Genomic DNA, 27,355 nt, shown 5'->3' on the forward strand with positions numbered 1-27,355 from the left:
CGTAATCAGTAGCAAATTTATGAAATTGTGTTCCCTCAAAAAGTCTTCATGAAGTCAAATGTAAAATGGTATCCAAACAAACAAAAACAAAATACCATGAAGAAATCCCCAGAATAAAGCAAAACAAAATTTATTATTATTCTTTTGAGGGTAGTTAGGATTCTAAAACATTTTGCTTGCTTACTCTTTTTACCTCCGTTACAAAACCACAAGTCCTTAAATGTCCTTAGTGTGTGTGTGTGTGTGTGTGTTTGTAGGAATGGGGGTGGGATGGGAGACAAGAGGTTGGCAGAGAGGATAAAGAAGTTATTTATCTCTTTCTCATATCTCAGAAAGACATGATGACCCACCTATATTTGCTACTGCAGCAGTGAAGCATTTTTACCACAAGTCTGCAGAATTGAAGTATTTAAGACAAAACACAAGATAACGTGTTTCACGCTTAAAAGCATGATAGACTCTAGCTTACAGGTAAGGTGAGGTGAGGAGACTTAACACTCTGGAGTTTTAAATATCTCTGAAACAGTGTTTTGGCTGCAAAAATAACTCCAAAGGAACATGACCTGACCTAAAGTATAGGGACGAGTCTCTTATCTGAGCAATATAAGGTATGGAGTCCTTTTAATAAAATCCAGCCCCGCATATACTATATAACCTCTGAACACCATGGCACCAACCCTGCGGTTCACTTCCTGTTTGGGATTCTTAAATGCCCCGGGGAAGGAGGGGGAGCCTAAGGGCTCCCACTATGCTTAACACAGTGGGGAAGGAGCAGCTTTGAGGTGTCATAGGATACAGACATCTTCTCTGGAATGATTACAAACACACTACTGTTTCTGGCAGAATTTTCAACATTGCAAATGAACTAGAATTCTACCACTGCATCTGTTCACATATGCATTCATAAATTATTTATTACATACTTACCTTGGGTTAGGATACAGCCCTTAAAAAGGTAATAACCCTGCCTTCATGGAGCTTTCATTCTTGAGAGGGAGATTGATAATACTGAAACAACAAACAGAAGCATTGTTTCAGAGAGTGATGAGTGCTGTGAAGAAAATCAAGGTCCAGTCTTTACAGAGGAGATTGTGGCTATTTTCCGTTGTGTGGTCAGGGAAAGGCTCTCTGCAGAGGTGACATTTGAGTTGAGACCTAGAGGACAAGAAGATACCAGCAGGCAAATTACCAGGCAGAAGGAATCATTCTTGCGCAAGGAACATGCAAGAGGGATGGTTAACAATGCTGGATAGAACTTGCGGACTTCCAGGAACCGCAAGAAGGCCTCTGTGGCCAAAGCTTCGTTAGCACGTGTAGAGGAGGATCCAGAATTAGACCAGGAGTTTCGCTTTTATTTTAACTGCGATTGGTATCCATTGCAGGTTTTAAAGATGGAATGGAAATGGGGTGATTTAATACAGTTGACATTTAAAAATATAATATCGCACTTCGATTTCACTTCTTTAAAACCTAATTTCTCATTCCGTACGGGTCAAACGACACCCCAGCCGTCCCTCTTTGCCCAGGCTGTATGCGGTCGCCGCCGGCTTGTTTGCACCCGACGTCCTGCTTTTGACAGTCCCAGAGGAGTGTGTGACAGTTGGCAGGCGCAGTGAGGCACAGCCAGAGCCAAGTCGCTGCAGGGGCCAGGGCTGCGGGAGGGGAGGAAGGGAAGGAGGCTGTGGCGGCACGCTGGGAGGGCCGAGGCTTTCACTGCGAGCGTAGCGGCGGCGCCCACTTCGAACAAGAATAAGGAAGCGGGCCCCTACGAACCCGGGGTCCCTGGGGCCCTGGTTGTTCCATCCCGAAGGTTCGCGGGGTAATGCCTGGATTTGACATTGAAAACAATGCTGGCTCGCGGTTGGAGGCAACGGCGCGAGTAGAGGAGGCAGGAGCAACTTAGAGACTTTCCACTTCAACTCGGTAGCTTCGCCTGGCCTGGCCACGGGCCCCTGCGGCTGCACCCACTGGAGCCGCAGGTGTTGATTTAAAGCTCGGCTCCAGCAGGCCTTCTGCTCATGTATCGCGACGCCCGCACCCCCGGCGAATCCAGCTCCAGGTTTTGTGATCCGCTTGCATGTAGAGGCCGCACCCTGAACTGCCCTCAGTAGGATTGGAACCTGGGCATCTGGGGCCCTGCGGGGGTCCCCGCCCTCCCATCAGTCTCCTGGCCTCCGACTGGTAGGGACCACCCTGGTGTGGGCGGGCAGCCCTTCCGGGATGACCCACAGCACCTGCTCCCTCTGGCCTTGGTGAAGTGAGCAATCCGGAGCCAGTCTCCGCAGGGAAACCGAAGCTTCGAATTCTGGGGAGCGACCTTCGCCCGGGGCGCCAGCTCTGCCTCCAGATCGCGGCCTCAGTGGCACCTCTCAGTGAGGCCTCCCTTCACTAAGCCGTCCGAATTAGCTATCCACTCACTCTCCATCACATCACCCTGATTTAATGCTCAGCGGGACATTTCTTTCAGTCTTGTGTGCCTTCTATGTTTGTTTATTGTCCTGTCTCTGGAATGTCCACTACACCGGGCAATGGTCATTGTTTTGGGGTGCAGTATCGGGTTCCCGGCGCCTAGGACCCGGCCGGGCCGGGACGCAGTAGGCCGTCATATTTGCTGAATGACTGAATATTGTCCCCTGGTATTGAAGAGCCTGAGCGGCAGTTCTTCCTGGAGGGGCGTGGCTCTTCCAGGCCCCGCCCACTAGCCCCCCCCTCCCCCGCTCCTCCCCTTCTTCGCCCCGGAGTCGGCCTCCGGCTGCGCGGTGTTTTTCCCTCTGGCCTCCCTCGTTCTTTCTGCAGCTGTTGCAAAAACCTGGAGCAGCGGAACCTCAGAGCGGCGGAGCGGCACCGCCCCTCTCGGCACCTCCCCGACAGCCCCTGGTGGCCGCGCTGGGCATGCTCAGTCGACAGGGCCGCTTCAGTTCTTGGAGTAGGAAGCTTGGGCGCTTCGGCTGTAAGGAACCGCGGCTGGGGGAAAATGGATCCCTTTACTAACGGTGAGTAGACAGGCAGAGGCGTCAGGTTTGGGACTCTCTGGGGCGCAGAGGGACGTTGGCCGTCGGGACACGCGGGGTCGAGCTGCAGTCGCCCCCACCGTGGGTTTCCCACGAGGGTTTGAGGGCGGTGGAAGCGGACTGGGGGAGGCAGCTGGAGCCTGGGGGCGGGGGCGGGTCGAGGCCGGCTCAGGACAGGGGGCTGGTGTGAAGGTCAGTGCCACTGTCTCCGAGGGCCTGGGGGCGTCGGGTGCCTCCAGACCCGAAGCTGCGCTGCGTGGCCAGGTGGGCGAACAGCAAAGTTTGGGCTGCTTTGCGCAGAGGAGGGGAAAGTTGGCCTTCTGGGTTTTCCTCTGGAGAAGGTGGTGTCCGCCAAGGCTCTTCTGGCAGGAAGGGTTAAGCCTCGGCCACTGCCAAACCAAACTTGTGTGGTGCGCAGGGAGCTGTCCCCCCTTGTCCTTCCTCGAGTTGCCTGCGTGACTTTTCCTAATGGGGCGGGGGGGGGGTGCTTGGCAGGTTAATTTAGTGGAAGGAAGGGAAACTTGCAGAAAGGCTTGCTTGGTCCTGCTCTGCCGAGGAGGTGCCTGCCCGCATTGTCACCCTCCTGTCTGTTGGTGAGGCACTCTGCAGGGCGTTCAAGCTTCCTTTCACGGGCCCCCGATAATACCAGTTTTTTAGTCTAAGACTCATTAACTATCAGGGGTCCGTCATGGTGATATCAAAATGTGACATGAGGCGAGAGTCAAAAGCAGGAGCCTGCAGGATGCCCTGCAAACAGCCACAGCTCTTTACAGAATGGACAGAATAAATCCCACCGTAGTTAAAACCGATGGCTTTTGTTTGGACCAGAAGTGCCAGAGTCACAATACAGGGGTGAGATGTCTTACCATTTTGTGGCATTGAGTATATGGATTTCCTTTTGGGACAGAAAGTAGGAAGAATGCCAGTAAGGGAGAATTCACACTAAAATTAGACGATTCACTCTGTAGTTGACATATGTGTTTTCTTGCGGGTGGTTGGTTACTTCAGGTAGACAGTTTGTCGCATTAATAGAAGCCAGCATCTACTCCCGTTTAGGTGGGTCACTTGCCTCAAGAGATCGAGACATTGCCCACTATATCCCAAATCCTAGCCAGACTTTGTTTTATACTGTTCATTCATAGGACTGCAAATTACTCATTATGTTCTCCCTACCCCTAATTCAGAATGCTTTATTTTACTGCTGTCTCCCTGTCTGTACTGTCTAATTAGGCTTAATGATGGCAACTTTAATTCTGAATTTTCTTTCTCATTCAGGTTCTATTTGTAATTTCTAAGGCTCTAAGAATAGTGGGGTAAAGTTACTAAGAGAATTAAGGAATACTGGAGCTGAAAGTAAACTTAGAGACCATCTAGTATTTTAAGTGTAAAATATGTTTAATACAAATCATTAAATCCTTTCAAATGAATATTCCAAGGCTTTGTCTTTGTCCTACTAGAGCTTCCATGTTTGTAGGATTTTAAATGTGAACTTTAACTTAAAAAAAATTCCTCACAAGGCTGAGTCACCGATTTGGTCAAGACTAGTGCTAGTTGATTTGGCAGACCTGTGCCTACAGAATTAAAATACATTCTCAGATCCTCCAACTGGGGTCTTTCCTCCCTTCTTAAAATATGTTCCTCTAGATGTTAATATTAATATTTGTAGATTGTCACATTTGAGAGGATGATGGACAAGTCCCAGAGAGGTAACAAAGAGGGAGGAATGCTTCAACTTCTATGCAGGAAATTGGATTTTTAATCCTTTTCCTGTCTTCCAGATTTTCAGAATCTGCTGGAAACAGTTTGACAGTGCATCATTTTAGTTAATGTGTTAATCACTTGTTGAAGGCTTATCGAAGTGTCCTTTAACAAGGAACTAGAAATACAACATCTAAAGTCAACCAAAAATTAGCTCCTAGCATCTTGAGGTGCTTTTTAGGTTTAAGGCTATTTATTTCAGACCTTTTGAAGGATAGCTGTAGAATTTTTCTAGTGTCTTTAAACGGGACTTGTTTAAGTATGTTTATCTTTGTACTTAATCCTATTGAGTACAAAGGATACGTACAGCTAATTCTTCTCCCCTAGGTCTGAGTGTTTTGATGCAGAGTATTTCATTATCCCTAGAATTTATAATTACAGGATTTATCAAGCTTGATCTCGGCTTTTGTTGCACATTCGGCCTCTTCTAGTAGAATCTTCACCACGTACACTTTCTTATATATCCCTGCTTATAGAGAGGTGTGAGAGCTTAGCAAAACCAGTTTCAGCAATTCAGAACCACTTGTCTTTCAATTAAAATGTTGTCAGTGGTTTCACGCTCTGATCTAGAAATTTGTAGAGGAGGCAAATTTAGTTTCTGTTTTGTCATTTTTGACTTTCAGTACTCATCTTTTCCAGGAGGGCTTTCTGTGCTTTCCCTGTTTTCCATCAAAACTTGCGGCTCCTATGGCTCATTTGTCTTGGGCCCTCCCTGCTCTCTGCCTGCTGATAATGGGTTCATTTGTTGAATATCCTATGTTAATCTGTCCAGGTAACATACTGCTTCAACCTATTTAATATGTGTATCTCCAGAAAGGGTTTTAAGAAGGGACCTTAGTGCCAGCAATTCACATTTGGCTCAGGAGGTATTTTTTGATCTTGCCCTTGGGAGGAGACTGCTGACTGTTACACAGCGGACTATATCCAGTCTGGCTTTGGATTCTTGGTGACTTTTTTATGGGGAGAAAGATGTGCTCACTAGTACTCAAGATTGGTTTGCCAGTAACTGTTATGTCCTGTTAGGCAGTTAGAGGTGAAACTCTTAGAAAATAGTCATTTATATATTACAAAAAAAACCCAAAAAATAAAAACCCAAAACAACCAAAACCAAAAAATTGATGGCAACTCCCTAGATGTTTTGATAGATGTACTAGTTTAGGGCAAGTAGTTATCTGATGACTTTATTTCTCTTTATTTCTTTATTTCTTCTCCTTTACATGCAGGATTAGGGTATTTGAGAATAATTTAAATTCACATTAAGGACTGTAAATGCCAAGGAAATTGGCATACACTTACAAATCTAAGACTGAGGTCTTAGAATCTGATCAAGGAGTTCTGAGGTTAGGGCTAGAAAAATGTGGGACTTCATTTTGAGGATACCAGAAGTATTCACCAGAAGGGAGCTTTTGAGAACTTTATTAGGTCAGCAAATTCAGGATTTGGAAGCATATTGATGGAGAAGGACTTTTTTTCCTGATACATACATATATTCACATATATTCATCATTTTTTTCTTATGAACAAAGTTCCCAGGAATCACTTTAGTACTACTGCCTGGTATATAACCAAACAAGGGGGATTTACCTGTCTTACAAACTATCTTTGTTTTTGTTTTCAGATTGACATCCAATTGGAAGTATTACCCAGCTTCCAAAATGGGAAGTCTGGAGAACAAATTTGATATTCATGGGTTGTAAGGCAGTATCAAGTTGTGATTTCATCTTTTGATCTTACAAATAACAGTTGTCCTATAGCTATGCATTTCTCTTTTTAAAAAAAATAGCATCATCAGTCAAAAATAATGAGCTTACCCCAGTTTGTTTATTTATATATATATATTAACATTTCTTTTGTTCTATGATAAATGACCACATTGAAAGAAAATCCTTAAAATGGAAGATCATTGTTGCTCTGTGTAATGGAATATAAGTAAAAATATGTTTTTATCCTTCTGTCTTGAGTTTTCTATTTCAGTTAAGTGAAATAGGACTGTATAGAAATCAGATGTTAACGTCATTTAATTTTCCAAGGTTGAGGCTGTAATTAGAAACTATCCAGTTTTTAAGGAAAGCAGTGCGGGGGAAAGTCCTTTGCTTTGCATAACAATTTCCAAAAAAGTGTGTCTTGAGACAAACAGCGTATTTTAGGAACGATTAAAATCAGTGATTTTTTTTTTAAAGATTTTATTTATTTATTTGAAAGAGAGAGAGAAAGAGCACGAGCAGGGGGAGGGGCAGGCAGAGGGAGAAGCAGGCTCCCCACAGAGCAGGGAGCCTGACAGGGTGCTCCATCCCAGGACTCTGGGATCCTGACCTGAGCCGAAGGCAGACGCTTAACCAACTGAGCCATCCAGGCATGCCTAAAATCAGTAATTATCACTTATCTATAGATGATCCTTGAGAGACGTAAGATACATAACCAGAAAGATTGGTTATAAGGAAATTATCATACAGAAAATAAGCCAGGGGTGATTTCCTCTTCAGTAATTCATTCAAGCACTGTCTTTTGAATGCCCACTTACAACTAGACTTTCTGCTGGACACATTTGCAGGAAACCCACAAACCTGTCAGCAGATAATGCCGACCTAAATAAGAGAAATGAAATGGAAAAATCGAGTTTTGTTTTCATGCTAATATAAAACTAAGAAATATAGTAGAAACAAAAAAAGCAATAAAACTTTAAGATAGTTTTCTAATTGTGAAATAAATGTACAATTGTCTTTATAACCTGTCTTTATAACCTGTTCATGTAACATCTGTCACCAGTAAGTTCACATTTGTAATGATTCAGTGTAATACTTCTGTTAGGAAACAACAGCATTCTGAACCCTCTCTGTGAAAGTATTAGGAAATTGAGATATGAAGGAATTTAGCCAAGGTTACTCCTGAAGTTGTGATGGAGCTGGATTAGGCCCATGGCTCTTGGCAGTTGAGGTTAGGACAGTGTCACTGTGTTCTGTCAGTTAGTTACCTCATGTCTTAAAAACTGTAGGAGGTTGGAACTAGAGCTAATAATACTAGTAGATCTTTCCATAATATTATTGGAGCAACGAGAGAAAGTCTTTTTTTTTTTTAAATTTGAATCCCTAGATATGTACATTTTCTGAGTGTTCACAAGAAACCAGGATTGGGAATCAAGGCAAATTTTGGAGCTTTTGTAGTGGTTCAGCAATTTGTATATCTAGTGGCCTTTGTAAAGAAAGCTGCTCTTTGCTGTGGTGTTTCTGCTCAGCAAATAGGACAGAAACAAAATAGTTTTTGTTCCTTAGTCTATGGAAGGATGGTCAGGATTCCCTTGTAACCTGATTCGTTGTAATCCATATGTGATTGTCTTGGGAGTACCTGTAGGACTTTGAATCCAGAGATCTTTAGGAAAAACAAAAAACCCAAAGATCTTTAGGGAAAATTGGGACTTAAGAGAATTAGTGATGAAGATGAAAGAAATGTAGAGATTTAAGTTAAAGCGGGAAGCTGATAGGCAGAGATTTCCAAAATGGTCGTTATCTTCAGCCTTCCAAATCTTTGGCTGAGAAATGAGTTTAGTTTGGACAGTAGGACACTGATGTATGAGGTCGAAAGATGGAGGAATTGGGGTTGGAAGGGGCAAGTACATGGGACTGGTTAGATAAAAGCAGTTGAAGGATGAGGGGATGCGTGAGTTAAGACTGGCATTTGAAAGCCCTGGAAGGAGAAAACATTTGCCACAAGTTAAATTATACTGTGTACTTCTCTCTCTGATAGTCAGAAAACTCCTAGTCTCTTGTAAGTTAAGACTGTTCACTTTCCTCGGGGCATCTGGCTGGCTTAGTTGGTATAAGCATGCGACTCTTGATCTCAGGGTTGTGAGTTCAAGCCCCACACTGGGCGTGGAGCCTACTTAAAAAAAAAAAAAGACTGTTCACTTTCCTGAATGTTTTAGATTTCAAGAAAAACATTAGCAAGAGGAATATAGAGCCATTGACTTTGTAGGAGCATCGTGATCACAGTTTATATTTTTTAGTGCCTGGTTTGGCTTCACTTTTCTACTGATGCTTATGATTAAACAATGAACCAATTTAATTTTTAAAAATTTCAGCCTTATCATCTAAACTAGGAAGAAACCAGTTCATTTACCAAATAAAGAAAATTTAGGCTTCTAAGGGAGTTTGAAAAAACAATGGAGAAGCAAGTTCAATAGTAAAAGACCCTCTGAAGTTCTTTTCCTTTAGTGTGTATTGCTTAATGAGGGTCTCCTGAGCATTCCTTCCACATATTTCATGAAGATGGCCACCAAAATAAAACTTAAGCTAATTGTTTGGACTTTTTGTAAATTGAGGGATTGGGTGGTCCAGAGTTTTCTCTAGACTCCTGGTGCTGTCCAAGGAGGCCAAGCCAGTGATCTGGGATGAAGGGAGGTAAAGGCTTCCTGATTCTTCTATGGGGAGAACTTCATGAGCTGGGCTAACAGGAGAATGGCAAGTGCAGTGAGAGAATGGGTACCTCTGTGGGTTGGGCGTGCTCCTTTCCTTCCTGGACCTTGCAGCAAGTAATGACCAGGACCGCGTGGTAGTGTTTCTTAGAATAACTGCCTCAGGTGTCATTCACTGGGCAAGGAGGCTTTGGGCCATGGTATTTCTCACAGCTGAAACTGTTATTTCATAAGATTTAAAAAAGTTGTTAAAACAGTCATCATCTCAGCAGCATTACACCATTCCCAGGTTCTTTTTAGAGGAAAATTGCATGGTGATTAGTGGGAGTGATTGAGGACAGCTAAATGAGCTAAATGTTTTAAAGATCTTTCTTTAACTTGGTATTGGTAGTATGATTTGAAGACAGAAGTAGTGTAATCCTTGTCTAGTTTTGTCTCATTCCGTAATTGTCAAAATGTCCTCAATGGTTAAGTAAGGGAGGCTGCTTGGAGCTTGGTGGAAGGAACTAGTATGTTCAAGATTTATCAAAATAATGTCCATGAGTTTGGGCTGATTCCCCTTTATACTTATTAGCAGTATTTTCTCTGCCCTTTAAACCAAATGCTAAGTACCTAAGCCCCTTGGGCCACTGACATTGTCCTTTTAGTATTTAGATTGGGTGGCTAGTTTAAAAAACAGCTCAGATGAGTGTAGGGTATTGAGTGTTAGTGGGACTAAGAAATGCTTTGCTCTTTAGAATAGCAGCCTCCCTTCCATCTGTATCAGTACAGGCTCCTGAGAGGCTTGATAAGTTTTTATCCGGAGGAAGTACACAGAAAAATAATTGAATGTAAAAGGAGGGTCCAGCCTGATTTGGGGATAAGATAATAGTGTTTTGAATTAGGTAGAAATAAGCAAATATTCACTAAAGTGTGGCTTATTTTGCTTCAGGGCAGTTTATTGCAGTTGGATACATAGCTCTATTTTAATTAATTGCCGATTCAGGAAACACTATTGAGATAAAGTCTTGAAGAATTCATGCATAGAAGCTTTTCTTGGCAGATAATGAAGTGATAATGACTATTGGTAGACAAAAATGTGGTTACAATCCCAGACTTTTGGATAATTATCATATATATTTAAATGAGTTAATGATAGTCAAACTGACCCTCAGCAAGTTGTAAATTGATGTCAACGTTTTTGCTATGAAGATTCAAGATTATCATCTCCCTTGTATTTTACCAGTCTGATGAGTCAGATGGAAAAGTATTTCAAAATTATCAACAAAATAGTTTTTTCAAATCTGACATCAGCTCTAGCAAATTTATTCACCGGTTGAAGTATTTTCTAACCCATAAGCTTTCTGCATATGTTGAAGAGTTCTCATACATTTTCTTTGCAGATCTCCATCAGTGTTAGACATTCTCTTTAAATCACTCACAGATATTCTTTAGACTTACATCCATTTTTCATTTTAAATAAATTATGATAGGTTAACATTCTTTTGGAAACTATATCCAAATAGTTGATGGAATTAAAATAAACCTTTAGCTTTTGCTCTTCAGAAAGTATTTGCAGTTATGTAGATTTACCCGAGAGATTAATGAGCACAAATATTTAGACATCATTAATAGTTTCAATTACTTTTTACAGCTAAGTCTTTCTCAGAGGTCCCCTGAGGATTGTCAAGGGCTGTGGGACCTATGTTATGAGGAAATTAAAAAAAAATACTATATCCGATAAAGAGTATAAATTTGATTGGAGGACGAGTTGATATAAATATAAACATTATAGTAAATGATTTAGCTTAGAAGAGGAAAATGAAATTGAAAATTAAGCTCAATAATTTTATTTTTACCCAAAGGATATTAGTTAACTTTTAAGGGAATGAAATGGCATATCTTTATGTGAATTCTGTTCATTATGACAGTATTCTGCACTGTTTGTATTCTTTAGTCTGGGATATCATGTTGCACTTGTTAACTTGATGTGTTTTAGATGTCCTCTAGCCAGAATTTTAACTCTAGAGTATTTCCTCTGTGGAATCGACAATGTTTTTGAATGGTGGTTGTTAAGTAGATTTAAATGATTATTATTAGGACTTTGTACATTATTGTAAATTTTATATTTTCTCTTGGTTCTTTATTAATTTCATTCTAACTAACAACCAGCGAAAATAGAGGAGTGTGTGCACGTGCGCACGCGCGCACACACACACACACACACACACACACACATATACAGAATTTATTGTACAAAATTTTTTTAGAAGATGAATGCTTTGGACTTACCTAAGACTATTTTATTGAAACCAAGTAATATTGGGATTCAAATGTACTTAATTGTTTTCTTTTTTGTTGTTATTTTCTTTTATTGTGAATTTCTTTTTACATCTTGCTAATAGCTTTTCTTCCTCTCTTATTTTCATCAAGACTAAAAATATTGCAAACCAAAATTGTTCCACATCTCCTTGCTCCATTCTTCTTTTGGGGAGTCAGCAGTTGGGGTCAGAGAAGAAGCATAGAGGGAATATTTTAATACAAATTCTTCTTGCATACCATTTTATACTGTGTCAATTAACAAGTATTTTTTTAAATTTGTTTTTGACAGGCCCCCACTTACCTCTTTTTAAAAAGATAATAGCTTTTATTTTTTTAAAGATTTTATTTATTTATTTGGCAGAGAGAGACACAGGGAGAGAGGGAACACAAGCAGGGGGAGTGGGAGAGGGAGAAGCAGGCTTCCTGCGGAGCAGGGAACCCCATGCGGGGCTCAATCCCAGGACCCTGGGATCATGACCTGAACTGAAGGCAGATGCTTAATGATTGAGCCACCCAGGCACCCCAAAAGATAGTAGCTTTTAAAAAGATACTCCTCTTAAATAAATATATTAAAATATACCTTCACTATATGCTAACTTGTTCCAAGCTTTGTTCTTAAAGCTGGAGTACAAGTAAGAATATGCAGTATGGTCTCTGCCTTTGGAAAACTTACAGTCCAGCAGAATAAATTTAAAAAAGATGTATATGAACACACAAATTGGTACACTCTCTTTCAAAAAACTTGGTGGACCACAGGTCCTATCCCACACTGCTTTCCTTAATTATATTTGGTTTTCATACTTTTATTTTATTTTTTTTTTCATTTTAGAGATCTACCCATGAATCTACCTCCTTTTTATAAGACTACTGCATAGTGTAGCATAATGGTGAAGAGTAATTCATATTGCCAGCATTCAAATCCTGGCTCCTCGCTCACTAACTCTGTGACTCTTACTTAAAGATATTACCAAGATGTTTTAGTAAGTTATGTAAAAAAACTAAAATGTGCATAGAAACTCAAAACCTTTTCTGATAACAGCTGAGATCTAGGACACATGGTGGTTTGGGCATATTCCTCCCACAATGAGATTTTGAAAATTGGGAAACAAATGGTATTTCATATATCTTGTTTAAAGGCTGGAGGCCAGTATAGAAGGATTCTTTCCATTTCATATTTATTAACAATTATGCAGGAAGTGTTGCCTAAGAGTAGAGGAACTGTTCATGTCTACATTCAGTTTAATTCTGGCTTACATGTGTTTTTCTGGTTCTGTCCAGCAAGTGTAAGATGCAACACCTTGCTATTTATACAAGTAGATCTTGTTTCAGTGTTAAATCAGGTATTAAATAGGTGGGGTTGAAATAGTTTGGAATTTAAGACCAAAAGGGGTAGTGTTAACATGAAGGAGTAGAATAAAGGTACTTCTTTCGTTTTTTTTTTTAAAGGTTTTTTTTATTTATTTTATTTGAGAGAGAGAGAGAGAATGAGAGAGAGAGAAAGCACATGAGATGGGGGAGGGTCAGAGGGAGAAGCAGACTCCCCGCCGAGCAGGGAGCCCGATGCAGGACTCGATCCAGGGACTCCAGGATCATGACCTGAGCCGAAGGCAGTCACTCAACCAACTGAGCCACCCAGGCGCCCTAAAGGTACTTCTTTAACTGGTAACATTGCCTATATTTCATGGGCATTGGGAATGCAAACAAACTTTAGCGTTCTCACAGAAGCTTAATAAGAAACTAGCTTTACTAGTGAATTTCAGTTTCTGCTAGTACCAGTGACACCCTTATTTTATTATTATTTTGGCTGAATGAATATAACTTGGCAGCTCCTTTTTGTCTCTGAGAATCTGTTGTGAATTTCGGCAATTTACCTTCCTACCTCCACCCTGCCAGAAGTCTCTGGGTCTGTTGTTTGTTTTTTCTCACAAAGATAATATCCTGAACTTCTGAATCATATAAGGTAGTGATTTTGACTAAAGAGCAAGGTGAGGGAGGTAAGGAATAATCCTTTAAGTGTTTGGTGGCTATATGGGTGGACTGCATGGGAATAGAGTAGAGGCATTCCTCTCCTAAGTCACAGTTGTTCCTGGGAAACCTCAGCGTTAAGAAAATCGTGTTTTCCCACAGGAGTAAGTTACTGGAGTTCACATTTCTGCCCAAGAATGTCCAAAGAGGCAGAAATGGTATATTATGAGAGCAGAAGTACCACTTGTTTAGGACTCCATTTTCTCAATGGTGAAAACCACATTTCCAGTTCTCCATATATGTACATGCTTCTTCAGCCAGGAACCATCAATTACATATGACAGAAAAAATATGGTTGTCTTATATTTGGTTCCTACTAGAGTTGGCACCCAGCATAGTACCCCATATGTTAGATGCTCATTAAATGTTACCTGAGACTAATGTTACTTCAGACAACTCCAAAACAAACTATAACAATTGTGTTTTTGTTTTTACTCTTTCAATTTTTTTTCCCCCAAGTAAAGTTGAATTTCAGGGCTCTTTTCCTTTTTCTTTATATTTCTCTCTAGCAAATAGAGTAATTCCCCCAAATCACTTTTTCTGAATATTCTTGTCAGTGTTCATTCAGCTTTCCTTGCCCCTAAAATGCCTTTTGAGTACTTGCTGTGTTTCAGACCCTGTGCTTTGTATAGGGAAGATAGTGCTAAATGAGAAATGTAGTGTTTGAGGGGAAGGAAGATGAAGGTTAGCGGGAGGGATTCTCTTACTTGGAAGCATTTTCAGAATCAAAATTAGAGAATGACCCAGTATTTTCCTTCTTCTTTCATCTTCTGTGCTTATTGCATTGCTAGAGAGCTGCTTTGCATTTGAGACCAGAGTGATGCAGTGAAATCAGTTTCTCTTCCTGCCGTGCTGTGGTCCTTCTGGCTGACCAGTTCTTGGGGTACTTAGTCTTTCATTAGAGAGCCACAAAAACAAATACCAAGCCAATTAGAAGGGACTCTTAAAAAGGAATTTCCTACTATCCCAGAATTGGTAAAAAGGCATGAATTGGCCTGCATAAGAATTCAAGTGGCCTCATGGATAAAGTAGGGGAAGCTCTGCCATTTGAAGGCAGGGTGCTCTGTTGGTTGACACAACAGAGGAACTAATGGTCTGAGTTAACTGTAGTACAGTATGAGCTGAGATATGAAAGCATGAATTTTAGACATGACACCAACCAGGAGGAAAAAATGGATGTTTCTTTCCTGATGTGAAAGGATAAAAGTTAAATGACATTTTGGGAAGAACAAAACCTTAACTCCTTAGTGGCCCAGTAACATAAATTATGATATGTAAACTGTGAAGACATTTATTCAGCATCTTTAAAATAAATCTGCATTCCCCCCCTTACTCAGTATATTTATGGAGTTATTATTTAGAAATGGTATAGGCAGTGTATTAACTCAGCCTGCCATAACAAAAAACTATACGACCAGGTAACTTAAACCAAAGGAAGTTTATTTTCTTACAGTTGTGTTTAGAAGTCCCAAGATCAAGGTGCCAGCATGGTTGGGTTCTGGTTCTTCTTGGCTCTCCTTCATGGGGAGAAGCCTTGGCCACCTTCTTGCTGCATCCTCACATGGCTTTTCCTTTGTGCACAGAGCTCCGTGTCTCTCTCTTCTTTAAGAACACCAGTCTTAGCAGCCCCACCCTGATGACCTCATTTAACCTAACTAAGGTTAAAAGCCCTGTCTCCAAGTATAGTCACATTGGGGGTTAACACTTCAGTGTGTGAATTTGGGGGGGGATAGGGAGTCATCCTTTTGGATAGTTTATCTCAAGGTAAAGAAGATTGTGTTTTTCTATAGGCACAAATTATTGGAGTCTACATTCCTTCTAACTGAGGATGCTGAAAGGAACAAACGGCTCAGTTTTTTTTCTGGACCCAGGAATCCAGGATGATTCCGAACCCCTTATCCCTTCCTACCCTCCTATAAAGTTATGCAGACCGCCTGTATATTTATTTTTCTTACTTAATGTATTTACTCTATATGCTTTTTCAAACAGTATAATGAAACTGCAGTGCTTGAATTATGATATCTGGAGAGTTGGAAATTTTTTTCTTTATCTTTGAAGGCAAGAGTTATGCTCAAATCTTTTGGTATCAGGACCCCTTTTATACTCTTAGAAATGATTGTGAACCCGTAAGTGATTTTGTTTATATGGGCTATATCTCTAAATATTTACTGCAGTGGAAATTAGCACTGAAATTTTTTAAAAAATAAAAATTTAATAGATTTCATACAATAAAAAACCTTTTATGTGTTAACATAAATGACATTTTTAAGTGAAAAAAAGCTATCCTCCGAAACAAATTAGTGAGAGCAATTATCTTATGTCGTTGCAAATCTCTGTCTGACTTAATAGAAGACAACTGGGTTTTCAGATTTGCTTCTGTGTTCAGTCTGTTGTATCATGTGTTGCGTAGCCCGTGGAAAACTCCACTGTATACTTTATGAGAGAATGGGAATGAAAATGGCAAATAACATCTCAATATGAAAACAGTTTTTGGCCTTGCGGGCCAGTAAAAGAGTATCAGGGATTCCCAGGGGTACCCATACTGCACCTTGAGAACTGTTACTTGAAACATTAAACCTGCTTTTACAGGGCCGGGAGAGGAATGCCTTCACAGTCTATAGTAGGTAGAAAGTGGAGCTGATGGCATTGGGCAGCAAGTGTCTTAAGATAGATCTAGGTCATGGGAGAAGGAAATGTTCTAGCCAGGCATATTTGATGAGCCACACCTCAGATGCCTCGGTTATTTGAGGACTCTAAGGTCATTTTATTTCAGCCCTGGATGGTTTTAAGGAGGACACGAATTTTTAAAAATGATTAAATTATCTTTTAAAAAATTGATTTTTATCTATTTTCTGTTTATACCTGCAGGATTTTTCAACAAGCTGCCCCTCTTTCTCAATACACCCTCCCTCCAACATACACTTAATATGGATACATTATTTAACTCCTCAGTCCTCGAGTGAGGTCTTAGACTTATCTTAATTATAATGAATTAAAGGCCTACAAAGTTCAATTATTTTTGTTTTCTGTTTGTCTTGAACTATGGAGTTCAGAATCAAACAAAACCCTTTGTACCATACTTGCCCCATCATAGAATCATCTAGACCTTTAAGAGAACTGAAGTCAACCCTCTTTTTTTCTCTGGGCTCTTTGGGGCCATGAGTAACTAGGACTGATCTACTTAAAATTGTCTTGCCCCCAAAATAAGACATATGGTAAACTGTGATCACATGGAAACATGGAAACCCTGGCATGTACACATAAGTTCAGCCAACTTGAGCTAGAGTTCTAGAAAAATAGGTAATAGACCGACCCATGCTAACACATCCATTCGAAGTACTTTGAAATAGTTATTAATATTAAAGAGAAAGCCTTTAACTCTGGGTGTTTATAGTAAGTGTCAGGAATACTTTTAAAAACAGGTCATGATCCCGGGGTCCCGGGATCAAGCCCCACGTCCGGCTCCCTGCTCAGCGGAGAGCCTGCTTCTCTCTCTCCCTCTGCCTGCCACTCTGCCTACTTGTGCTGTCTCTATCTCTCTGTCAAATAAATAAATCTTTAAAGTCTGGTGGGTGAATGTGTAGTTATTGTTCAAATAAACCTCTCAAATTGGCCTTTTTTATAATTAAAATCAGAGTACCAAAGTGTTGCATATTCCTGATTCATGGTGTTACATTTTTTCAACTTAAAGTCAAAGCAAAACAAAAAAGCTTTATATAATTTATGCCTCCCTCCAATCTTGTTCCTAGGCAGTTACTGACCTACTTTGTGTTACTACAGATTAGTTTATTTTCTACTTTTATAGACTTTTTAAAAAGATTTTATTTATTTGACAGACAGCGCACAAGCAGGGGGAGCAGCAGGGAGAGAGAGGCAGATGCTTAACCGACTGAGCTACCCGGATGCCCTTAACCTTTATAGAATTTTATGTAAATAGAATTATATAGATTTTGTATAGATGGAATCATGCACTATCTTTTTTGGCCTGTTTTTTTCACTCAGTATAATTTATTTTGAAACTCATCCATGTAATATCAGTAGTTCTTTTTTTCTTTTTTCTTTTTAAATTGCTGAATAGTATTCTATTGTATTGATATATCATCATTTGTCCATTCACCTCTCAATGGATGTTTGTTTCCAGTTTGAGTTATTATAAAGCTGTGTGAACACTCAAGAGTATGCAAGTTTTTGTGTAGACAATTTGTTTTTGTTTCTCTTAGTTAAGTACCTAAGAGATGATTGATAGGGTCGTTTGGTAGCTATATGTTTTAATTTTTAAAGAAACTGCCAACTGTTTTCCAAACTTGTTTTACCTGGGGTGCCTGGGTGGCTCAGTTGATTAAGCATCTGCCTTCAGCTCAGGTCATGATCTCAAGGTCCTGGGATTGAGTCCCGCGTTGGGCTCTCTAGCAGGGACGTTGCTTCTCTCTCTCTCCCTCTGCTGCTCCCCCTTTGTGCTCTTGCGCTCTCTCTGTCAAATAAAGAAATAAAATCTTTAAAAATACCCCAAGAACTGGTTTTACCATTTCACATTTCCATCAGCAGTGTATGAGAGTGCTTATTCTCCACATCCTTGCCAAAATTTGGTATGATTACTTTTTTTAATTTTAGCCAATCTAGTGTGTGCATAGTGGTATCTCAGTGTGGTTTTAATTTCATTTCCCTGATGACTACCGATGTTGAACGTATTTTCATATTTTTTTTTGGCATTAGTTCATCTGTTTTTTTGTGAAATGGCTGTTCAAATCTTTTTGCCCAGTTATTGAGTTACAAGGGCTGTTTATGTATTTTGGGTACATGTTTACACAAAGGTATTTTAAAAAAAGGTTACACAAATGTGTAGTATATATAACTCATGTATAACACATACCTTATATATATTACACAAACATATAATAATAGTTCCATATATATAAAAAAATAAAGATGTTACTCTTTCATTTTCTGGTTTCATAGTTTTCTGTTATGGTGGCGGGACGCCTAAGTGGCTCAGTTGTTAAGCATCTGCCTTTGGCTCAGGTCATGATCCCAGGGTCTTGGGATCGAGCCCTGTGTCGGGCTCCCTGCTCTGCGGGAAGCCTGCTTCTCCCTCTCCCCCTGCTTGTGTTTCCTCTCTAACTGTGTCTCTTTCTGTCAGATAAATGAATAAAATCTTTAAGAAAAAGAAAGAAACCCACGGTGGGATGGCTGGCTGGCTCAGTCCATAGAGCATGCGACTCTTGATCTCTGGGTCATGAGTTTGAGCCATGGGGCGTAGAATTTACTTTAAAACAAAAACAAAACCAAAAAAACTCATGATAATTTGAACTGGTATTACCTTATATGTAATATATCACTTTTTTTTTCTAGATGGTTTCAAGTTTTTCTTTACTTTTGGTTGTTAGCAGTTTGATTGTTTGGGTCTTGGTTTGGTTGTCTTTGGACTTTTTTTTCCTTTTTTTTTTCATTGAACTTCTTGAATTTATAAATATATGTCTTTCACCATATTTGCAAAGTTTTGGACCATTGTTTCTTTCCTTTTTTTTTTTTAAGATTTTATTTATTTATTTGACAGAGAGAGATACAGCGAGAGAGGGAACACAAGCAGGGGGAGTGGGAGAGGGAGACTTCCAGCAGAGCAGGGAGCCCCATGTGGGGCTCGGTCCCAGGACCCTGGGACCATGACCTGAGCCGAAGGCAGATGCTTAACGACTGTGTTACCCAGGCGCCCCTGGGCCATTGTTTCTTGATAATTTTTCTGTCTCAGTATTTTTTTCCTGTCATTCTGGGACTCCCAATTACATATATATTAGTCATTTTGTTACTTTCTTACAGGTTCTTGTGGCACTGTTCATTTTTTTCCCTCAATCTTCCTTTCCTTTTCTGTGGGTTCTTCGAATAGAATAATTTGATTAAAAGAAATATTTATTGTCTGATAATGTAAATCATAATCAAAATTGACTGTTAGTTGAGCTCGTAAACCCCCTGAAAAATAGCTGGAGTAGAGCTGCAGTGAAACTTGTTCAGTGAAGAAATCTAAAGTAAAACTTAAAAAAAAAATCCCACACAATATGATTTGCTGTAAACTTTTAAGTTGCTAATTGAAATGTATTTTTAAGCAAATTGGCCAGTTTGGTGTTTGGGGTATGGAGGTGTCATTTTCTATATTAGTAGTCTTTTATCAGTTAGGACAGTGAGTTCTGTGTCCCAACAAAGAGCAGTGCAGTCATTTTTTTCCCAATGATGACTGTGTTGAGACCAGTCTTTGTAAGAAGATGGGAAAGTAATAAAATATGTTAGAAATATTGCATTAAAAAACAAATTTTAAGAATTGGTGAAGTGTCCTCTCTTAGCCAGAAAACTCCCTGTGTTTATGATTATGCAGATTATACTGTTATCCCAAGTATCATGTTTTCTGCTACCAGGATTCAACTAGTACTGCAGCATGGAAGGAGACAGGAAATAGATTTTCTCAAAAAATCAGGTATAGTACAACATGAGAAATTTCCCTAAAAATATAACTTTTTCAATCATATCTAGACTCTGTTTTGTCTGAGATCAGGATGGAACCATGTTGCTCAGTCTTGAACTGTCAGCCTCTCTGTTCAATTTTAATATGTTCATTTTTCTTCTTCTGGTTTGGACTTAAAGTCTTGAGAATTCATTTTATTATGATATGTAAAAACTCATTTTTTAAAAAACATATTATAGTTCTTTGCTCTTTTTGAAGGAAAAAGAATAGAATAAAGTAATAGCTGTAGCATCTTGTAGACTTGCTCTTTAGGTTGATGAGCACTTGTACAATGTTCCAAAGTTCTATTATCTGAAAAGGACTCTTAAAAAAACAAAAAAACAAAAAAAAACTTGTCTACCATGGCACAAGAAGAAATGACTTCTCTGAGGTTGCTTAACCATTTCCTGTAAGTCTGAGAAAGTGGTTGTTTTCAAAATCATGAGCTGAATTTGGGTAGAACTAAACTTAGCTGAGCAGTTCTGTGCGTTAAATTTGCTCATTGTTTCACTTCCAATTTCCTTGTAGAAAAGTTGAAATTTAAAAATTAAAAAAAGGGGGGCACCTGGGTGGCTCAGTCATTAAGCGTCTGCCTTCGGCTAAGGTCATGATCCCAGGGTTCTGGGATCAAGCCCCGCATAGGGCTCCCTGCTCTGCGGGGAGCCTGCTTCTCCCTCTCCCACTGCCCCTGCTTGTGTTCCCTTTCTCACTGTGTCTCTCTGTCAAAAAATAAATAAATCTTTAAAAAAAATACATAAATAAAAAAAATTAAAGAAGTCTTATTTTCATTCATTTTTACTAACCAGCTGAGTAACTTTGAAGAAAAATTATCTATAAAATATAATAGGTTTAGAGGGTCTCATAAAAAACTTTTAGTTTTCTAAAGTAGTAAAGTTTAGTTTCAGTAAAGTAAAGTTTCAGTAAAATGGGTATTAGGATAATTTCATAATCCTTTTTTTTTTAAAGATTTTATTTATTTATTTAATTAACAGAGAGAGAGAGAGAGAGAGAGAGACAGAGAGAGAGACAGAGAGAGAGACAGTGAGAGTGAACACAAGCAGGGGGAGTGGGAGAGGGAGAAGCAGGCTTCCCGCCAAGCAGGGAGCCTGATGTGGGGCTCGATCCCAGGACCCCGGGATCATGACCTGAGCTGAAGGCAGTTGCTTAACCAACTGAGCCACCCAGGTGCCCCGATACTTTCATAATCCTTATGAGTGGGAGAAAGTTCAATTTACTGCCTATGATGAAGTCATAACGGGGAATGTAATTGGGCAAAATCAAATAGCACTTTTTGAATACCTACTAAATGCCTGGCAGACAGAGTTATGGAAACCATAGTGTCAGTGTCTGACACAGGGTGGTAGTTGTATCAATCTCTGGCACCATCCTAACGCTCTCTGTAGCTCTTCAGCTCTGACCTAGAGGTGGCTCTGTGACCACCCCAGATCCAGAGACTGCAAAGACATGGGACTTTTCTCTGGCACATGGGACCTGGTTTGACATTCCCCAGACTATTGCTAGTCATGGCACATGGCCTAGAAGGGATTAGCTACTACAGTCAGAAAAATGTAGGTTTGAAATTTGGCTATACCACTTACCAGCAAGTTATTTAACCTCTCTGATTCTCACTTCTTCATCTATAAAATGTTGTGGGGATTAAATTAAATGAGATGACATATGTAAAATGCTGACTAATAATACCAAAAGCTAATAATTATTTAGCACTTTACTATGTGCTAGGCTCTGTTCAAAATGCTTTACACATATCTCCTTTAATTCTCACAACTTAGTGAGATAGGTACCGTTATTATCTCCATTTTACAAATGAGCAAACTAAACTTGGGAAGATGAAATAACTTGTTCAAGATTATACAGGAAGTGACAGAACACTCCAGTTTCAGAGACATTCTTAACTACTCTGCTGTGCCCAAGCTCATTGTTAGCGCATGCTAAAGCCCTTAGTGAATGTTAGTTTTTATCATTGTCATTATTGGTGGTGGCATTAAGATGGTGGTTGTGATAATGAACTTGGTCTTACTTTTTTCATTGTCTGACATGGTCCTGTACTAAGACCCAAAGCAGAGCATCCTCACATCTATCAATGAGGGAGTAAGAAACTAGGCAGTCATATACTTCAAGGCCCTTGGGCTTTGGAGGAAAAGCCCACACAGTCGCACACAGTTTTTATATAAAGAATGCTGTGTGTTCTGCATACCAGGTGTTCTGTTCTGATGGGTCAGAGTTGAAGTCTGACCATGAGGCCCTGCTTGTGTTCCCATTTCCAAGATGCCATAGAATCATAGAACTTTTATGTACAGTGTAATCTCAGTTTTGTCTTAAGGGATAGATTAGTCTGTAAGAATTATACACCACAATATTAATAGTTTACTATGTGGGTGATGGATAAATCATTCATCTATTGCTGTGTAACAAATGACAAAACTTAATGGCTTAAAATAATAACCATTTTATTTGCTTACAATTTTGTAGGTCACCAATTTGTACTGGGCTCAGCTGGATGTTTCTTCCACTGGTCTTGCCTGAGATCACTTGTAGCAGCCGTCATTTAGCAGCTTAATTTGGAGCTGGAAGATTTAAAATAGCTTAACTGGCATATCTGGCAGTTGGTGCTGCCTGTTGGCTGGGCTTGTTTTTCCAATGTGGTTCCTCATCCACAGGGAGGCTAACTCAGATTTATGCTCATGGGCCTCTCAGGTCAGTAGAAGAGAAATAATGAAAGTGACGAGGCCTCCTAAAGCTAGGGTTGGAAATTTTATAGTGTCACTTCTGCATTCCATTGACAGAAGCAAGGTTTAAAGCCATTAGATTCAAGGGGTGGAGATAGAGACTCCACTTCTTAATTGGAAGTCTAATGGAAGGTCAGTAGCAAGTTCTGTCCTGGTATCCTGGTTACTTGATACCTTCCAGGGCCATCTCTAAAACACCCCAACAGTGTTGGTAATTTTTCATCGGTTCATTAACTTTAGATCTTGAGAAATTAAAGTATGATCTTTACATGTTTGAGGAGGTTTTCCTTTTTTTATACATATAAAAAGTAGAAGATATAGATAATAAAAACACCCAACATACCCAGAAATAACCTCCCAGAAATAACTAGTATTAACATTTTTATTTACAGTGTATCCAATGGATGAATATTTATTTACTTAAAATTCTGTAACCCGCCTCTTAATACTATACTTTGAACACCATTCCATGTTTAAAATAGAAATAAATAACTTTTATGATGTAAATAATTTTTATGTCTGCCTAGTATTTTATTAGGTATGAATATACCTATCCCCTATTGTTCCATACTTAGATTGTTTCCTTTTTCTTGCTGTGCAAACAAGACAGCTGTAAACATTCTTATACATACATCTTTCTGCAGTTACTCATGGGATGCATTTCTCTGTGGAGTTACTTGGTCAAAGAATATATTTTAAGTTTTAACATGTATTGATGAGACATGATTTTAAACATTCTGTGGTTTAATTTCATCAGTAAGTGTAACTGCAGAGCAAAGTTCTTAAGTGTTATAGTAAAATTATTCTTTAGACATTCACAAATAGATGTATATATTATGATTTGTGTTTGGGGGAACTTGGATGTGTGTGTGCTCCTGATTGTCAGGATGAACTATTAGGGTGAACCTTAGATTTAAATCACTTTTCCTTTGACATGATCTCATATATAATGAATATCTTTGAAAACCTAGTTAAGAATGGACACCATAAAGAAAAATACATTGCTTCAGCATTTCAAGTAAAAATGTGTGAACTTAGTTACCAATATTGTCTTATTGACTAAAGCCTTTATTTTGCATGTGGGTCCACTGATTAGAGTTCTTCATATTTCTTCTGTGCTACCCATGATGCATCTGTAATTTCCAGGTCTCTCTCTTTTTTTTTTTTTTTCTTCAAGTGGTTTGAGAACCTCGACACTTGGAAGCCTGGGGGCAAAAATTCTTCTGTAGGGCCCTCCTTCCCCAATCTTTTTGTTTTACTTGCTAATACTTAATTTGGCAGCGCTGTTATTTGGGGGACTCACTTTTGTCAGGTCTTTCTGCTGCATGCTCAGTTTTCACAGAAACCGTTTTCTTTCTTTTTTTCATTTAATGCAATAATTATTACATAACTACAATTATAATTTTAGCTAGCATATATTGATTGGAGAACAACCAATCCTTGGCAAGAATACAGCTGCTCTTGTGGGGACATAGTGCTTGGACCTTCTAGAGAGTAGCCCTTTTGGCACTCAGTGGGCACCTGGCATCAGAAAATGTTTTTCGAGGGGAATGGAGAACATTGGTTAATTTGGAGGTTTAAGTGGACATAAGTTAAAAGCACACCTACTTTGTCGAGGTAAAAATTTTCCTCCTTTACTGAAGGAAATTACTCTTCTCTCATTTTCTTGTTTTACAATTAAGGTTTGTATTAAACTACAGGTATTTATTTGTCCCTCTCCTTGATCCTTTACATTAAATTCTATATCCGAAGCATTTCGCGGCAGGCTTCCTTATGTACTGTAGCCCTTGTTTGTGTCTGATACTCTTTGGTCATTGGTATTTTCTAGTAGAATGCCTCCTTTTCATCTTAAATGTCCTCCTTGATATTTAAAATAATGTGCTTCATAGCTGCAACATAAAACTGGCCAGTTCATCTTTGCTGTTTTTGCCCCCTTCTTTGCTGTTCCCCTCATGCACTGCAGTGTTGACTTTTGCTTATAGGACTACAGAACTGCACAGAAAATAACAGCTGTGATTAGACTCGGGGAATATAATGTGGTGTAGAATTTGAAGATGGTGAAGAATTTGACTGAGTGTTTTAGTTTGGTAAAATAAAATTGTTGGCGACGTAATGCTGCCCTTTAGGTTATTTTAATCAGAAACTGTGAGCATTATATAAATTTAAATTGCCTTCTTACAAATTGTAGCTGTCATTGATTATCTGGGTTTTATTGTGTAAATGCAATTATAGTAAATGAACATGGCCTTTAGATACACTTAATCCCTAGAGATATTTTGGGAAGGGTTGTAGTATCTTTACAGTCAAGGCAGCCATTTGGCAAATATCTCAGAAGTCAGAGGACTTAAAATATAAAACCTGTGTATTAAAATCTCTGTGAAACAGATAGAATTATCTCAAGTTATTCTGTTCCACGCTGGCTGAAATCCTCTATGGACGTTGCTGTTGCTGATCTTAAAAGACATCAAGAGGCTGGAATTGTTGCTTATGTTATCATTTGGTATTTGTGGCACAGACGATAAAATGGGGTTTTGGGGCTTGACTTATTTTCTGAATTTATTTACTGATGTGTGCTGTGGGTGACATATAAGCATCATCTTCTATAGTAAAAGGTGTAAGGGGGAAATTGTACTGATGCATCTTAAAGAGAAATGCTAGCGTGCTTGGCTGAAAAGTAAAAGATAGGTTTATTTGTTTATGATTCTGAAGCTCCTACCATAATTATTTAATATATGAGCAATAAATTATTAATGTAGCACTTCATAGTTGGCAAAGTGTTATGACCCATTTATCTTATTTGACCCCTATGATAATCTAAGCAAACAGGGCAGTCATTATCTACATTTTACCTGTAAGAAAACTGAGATTCCCAACAACACACTAAGTGGTAGAGCCAACCAGAATCCACAGGTTCCTCAGCACTAAACTTTATGCCTCCTAAACCATAATTGATTTAAATTATACACTGGCTTTGAGGGAAGAGGAGGAAATGTAATAAGAAGTCCAAAGAGTCAGTGTCCAGAAGAAATGAAATGCAGTGACTCAAAGCCCATAATCACTGAAGTACTACTAAGCCCTGCTGATTTAGGACCCAGCACCACAGCAGGTGTTAGAAGGACCTTCTTAACCTCAAAGCTAGCGTATTAATTCTGTCTTACTCCAAGTTTCAGTAAACCTGGGTTTAGCCCTTGGAGAATCTATGAATGGACATGGAGGTAATTTTCATTAATTAATACTTACTTTTAATGTCTTGGGTGTTGCTACTTTCATTTCAGCATGTATTACAGCTATTTTCCCTGCAGGGCAGCAGGGATACCAAGATGAATGAGAGAAGAGCCCTTCCCTGGAGGAGCTGTTTAAATGTGAAGCAAAATCTATAATTACAATTTACCTATGCAGAACTTCCCTTCTTTATAGGTTAAACCAGGCCTTGAAATTTTTCTAAACCTTCTCGCCTTCAAATTATAATTCTGTAATAAACAAAAAGTTACAGAATTAAGATGAAGAAAAATTCTAGAAAAATGTATGTAGCAGGTTTTGGAACTTCATATTTCATCTTAAATGTGAAAGGCTGTACAAGCATTTTGTGTGCACAACTATCATTTTCCCCATTTGAGAGTCTGCCAGGGGTTTGTAGTGTGGAAAGAGTGAGGTGACTCATGATTTGGGAATGATTGTTTTGATCTCTCCCTGTAGGCTCTGTAGAACATTGGCAGGGCAGCCAGCATAATTAACACTGCACAGTCTAATTATAAACACAACTCTGCACAGTGGCTACCAAAGAAGAAAGCCTGTACTGGATAAACAATCAAGTTGGCAGGATTACTTGCGAATGATGACTAGATAATGCCAAGTTTACTATAAATTAAATTGCTTTCCCTAGATTGTCTCAGAAGTTACCATAGGGAAAAAAGGTATCATCTGTGAAAGTCTCACTGGGTTACTTTTTTGAGGGCCCATTTAAGCATTTCTTTATTGCAGGCCTTCTAACCTTTTCATCCTGAGACCAGTTAGGCATCTTAATTTTTATGGTGTGCTATTTTAGGGAGAGTAGGGGAATGGGTCACAGTAGGACATTTGTTCTAGTAATAGTTGAATTGATTTTAAAAAGGTGAAAGAAACTAGGGATTTGAAAAGACTGCATTGGACTACTGTAATAAAGAGCAAGAAAAGAGAGTCCTGTGGGCTGAGGAGAGTGAAGAATGTGGGCTAAGGGTAAAATGTGAAGTGGCCACAACAGCCATGCATGCTTGAAAGAAACCGAGACATATGTTACACATATATGGTCTCACATACCGGTCAGAGGCAGAGCGAACACTGTGCGTGGTTGTATGTGTTTAAGGATTTGTTGAAGCATGACTTAGAGCTGAGGAATGATCTAGTTTAAATATAGGTTTGGCCATTGACTCCCTGAGATTTAGAACAAAGGTGCTGGCTCTGGAGATTGGTTTCACAAAACTGTACCCTGAACTACTGCAGGATGGTTGTATTTCTGCAGAATGAACCTCAGAGTTGTGATTTACCCTAAATAAATTAAGCACTTTAAATCAAATGCTTAAAAATGAGGCCCTTCTTTTTTCTTTTTCTTTTTCTTATTGAGAAGTACTCAGTTAAA

At 39.4% G+C, this 27,355-nt stretch overlaps 1 protein-coding gene across 3 annotated transcripts in view; it reads left to right on the forward strand.

The window, feature by feature from the left end:
- The first annotated feature begins 2,155 nt into the window (after nucleotides 1–2,155).
- The window catches only part of LOC113929649 (leucyl and cystinyl aminopeptidase), an 88,918-nt gene continuing 63,718 nt past the window's right edge, over nucleotides 2,156–27,355 (forward strand). For 2 of the 3 annotated variants that reach the window (XM_027606698.2, XM_027606697.2), the window contains exon 1: nucleotides 2,156–2,993. Coding sequence is in view for 2 of the 3 variants with exons in the window: in XM_027606697.2 (XP_027462498.2) it covers nucleotides 2,975–2,993 (19 nt within the window). In the remaining variant the exon portion in view is untranslated. The remainder of the gene's footprint in view (nucleotides 2,994–27,355) is intronic. The other variant, XM_027606696.2, reaches the window with a different exon arrangement.

Source organism: Zalophus californianus, chromosome 5 (genome assembly GCF_009762305.2).
Source record: "Zalophus californianus isolate mZalCal1 chromosome 5, mZalCal1.pri.v2, whole genome shotgun sequence".
Taxonomy (NCBI): Eukaryota; Metazoa; Chordata; class Mammalia; order Carnivora; family Otariidae; genus Zalophus; species Zalophus californianus.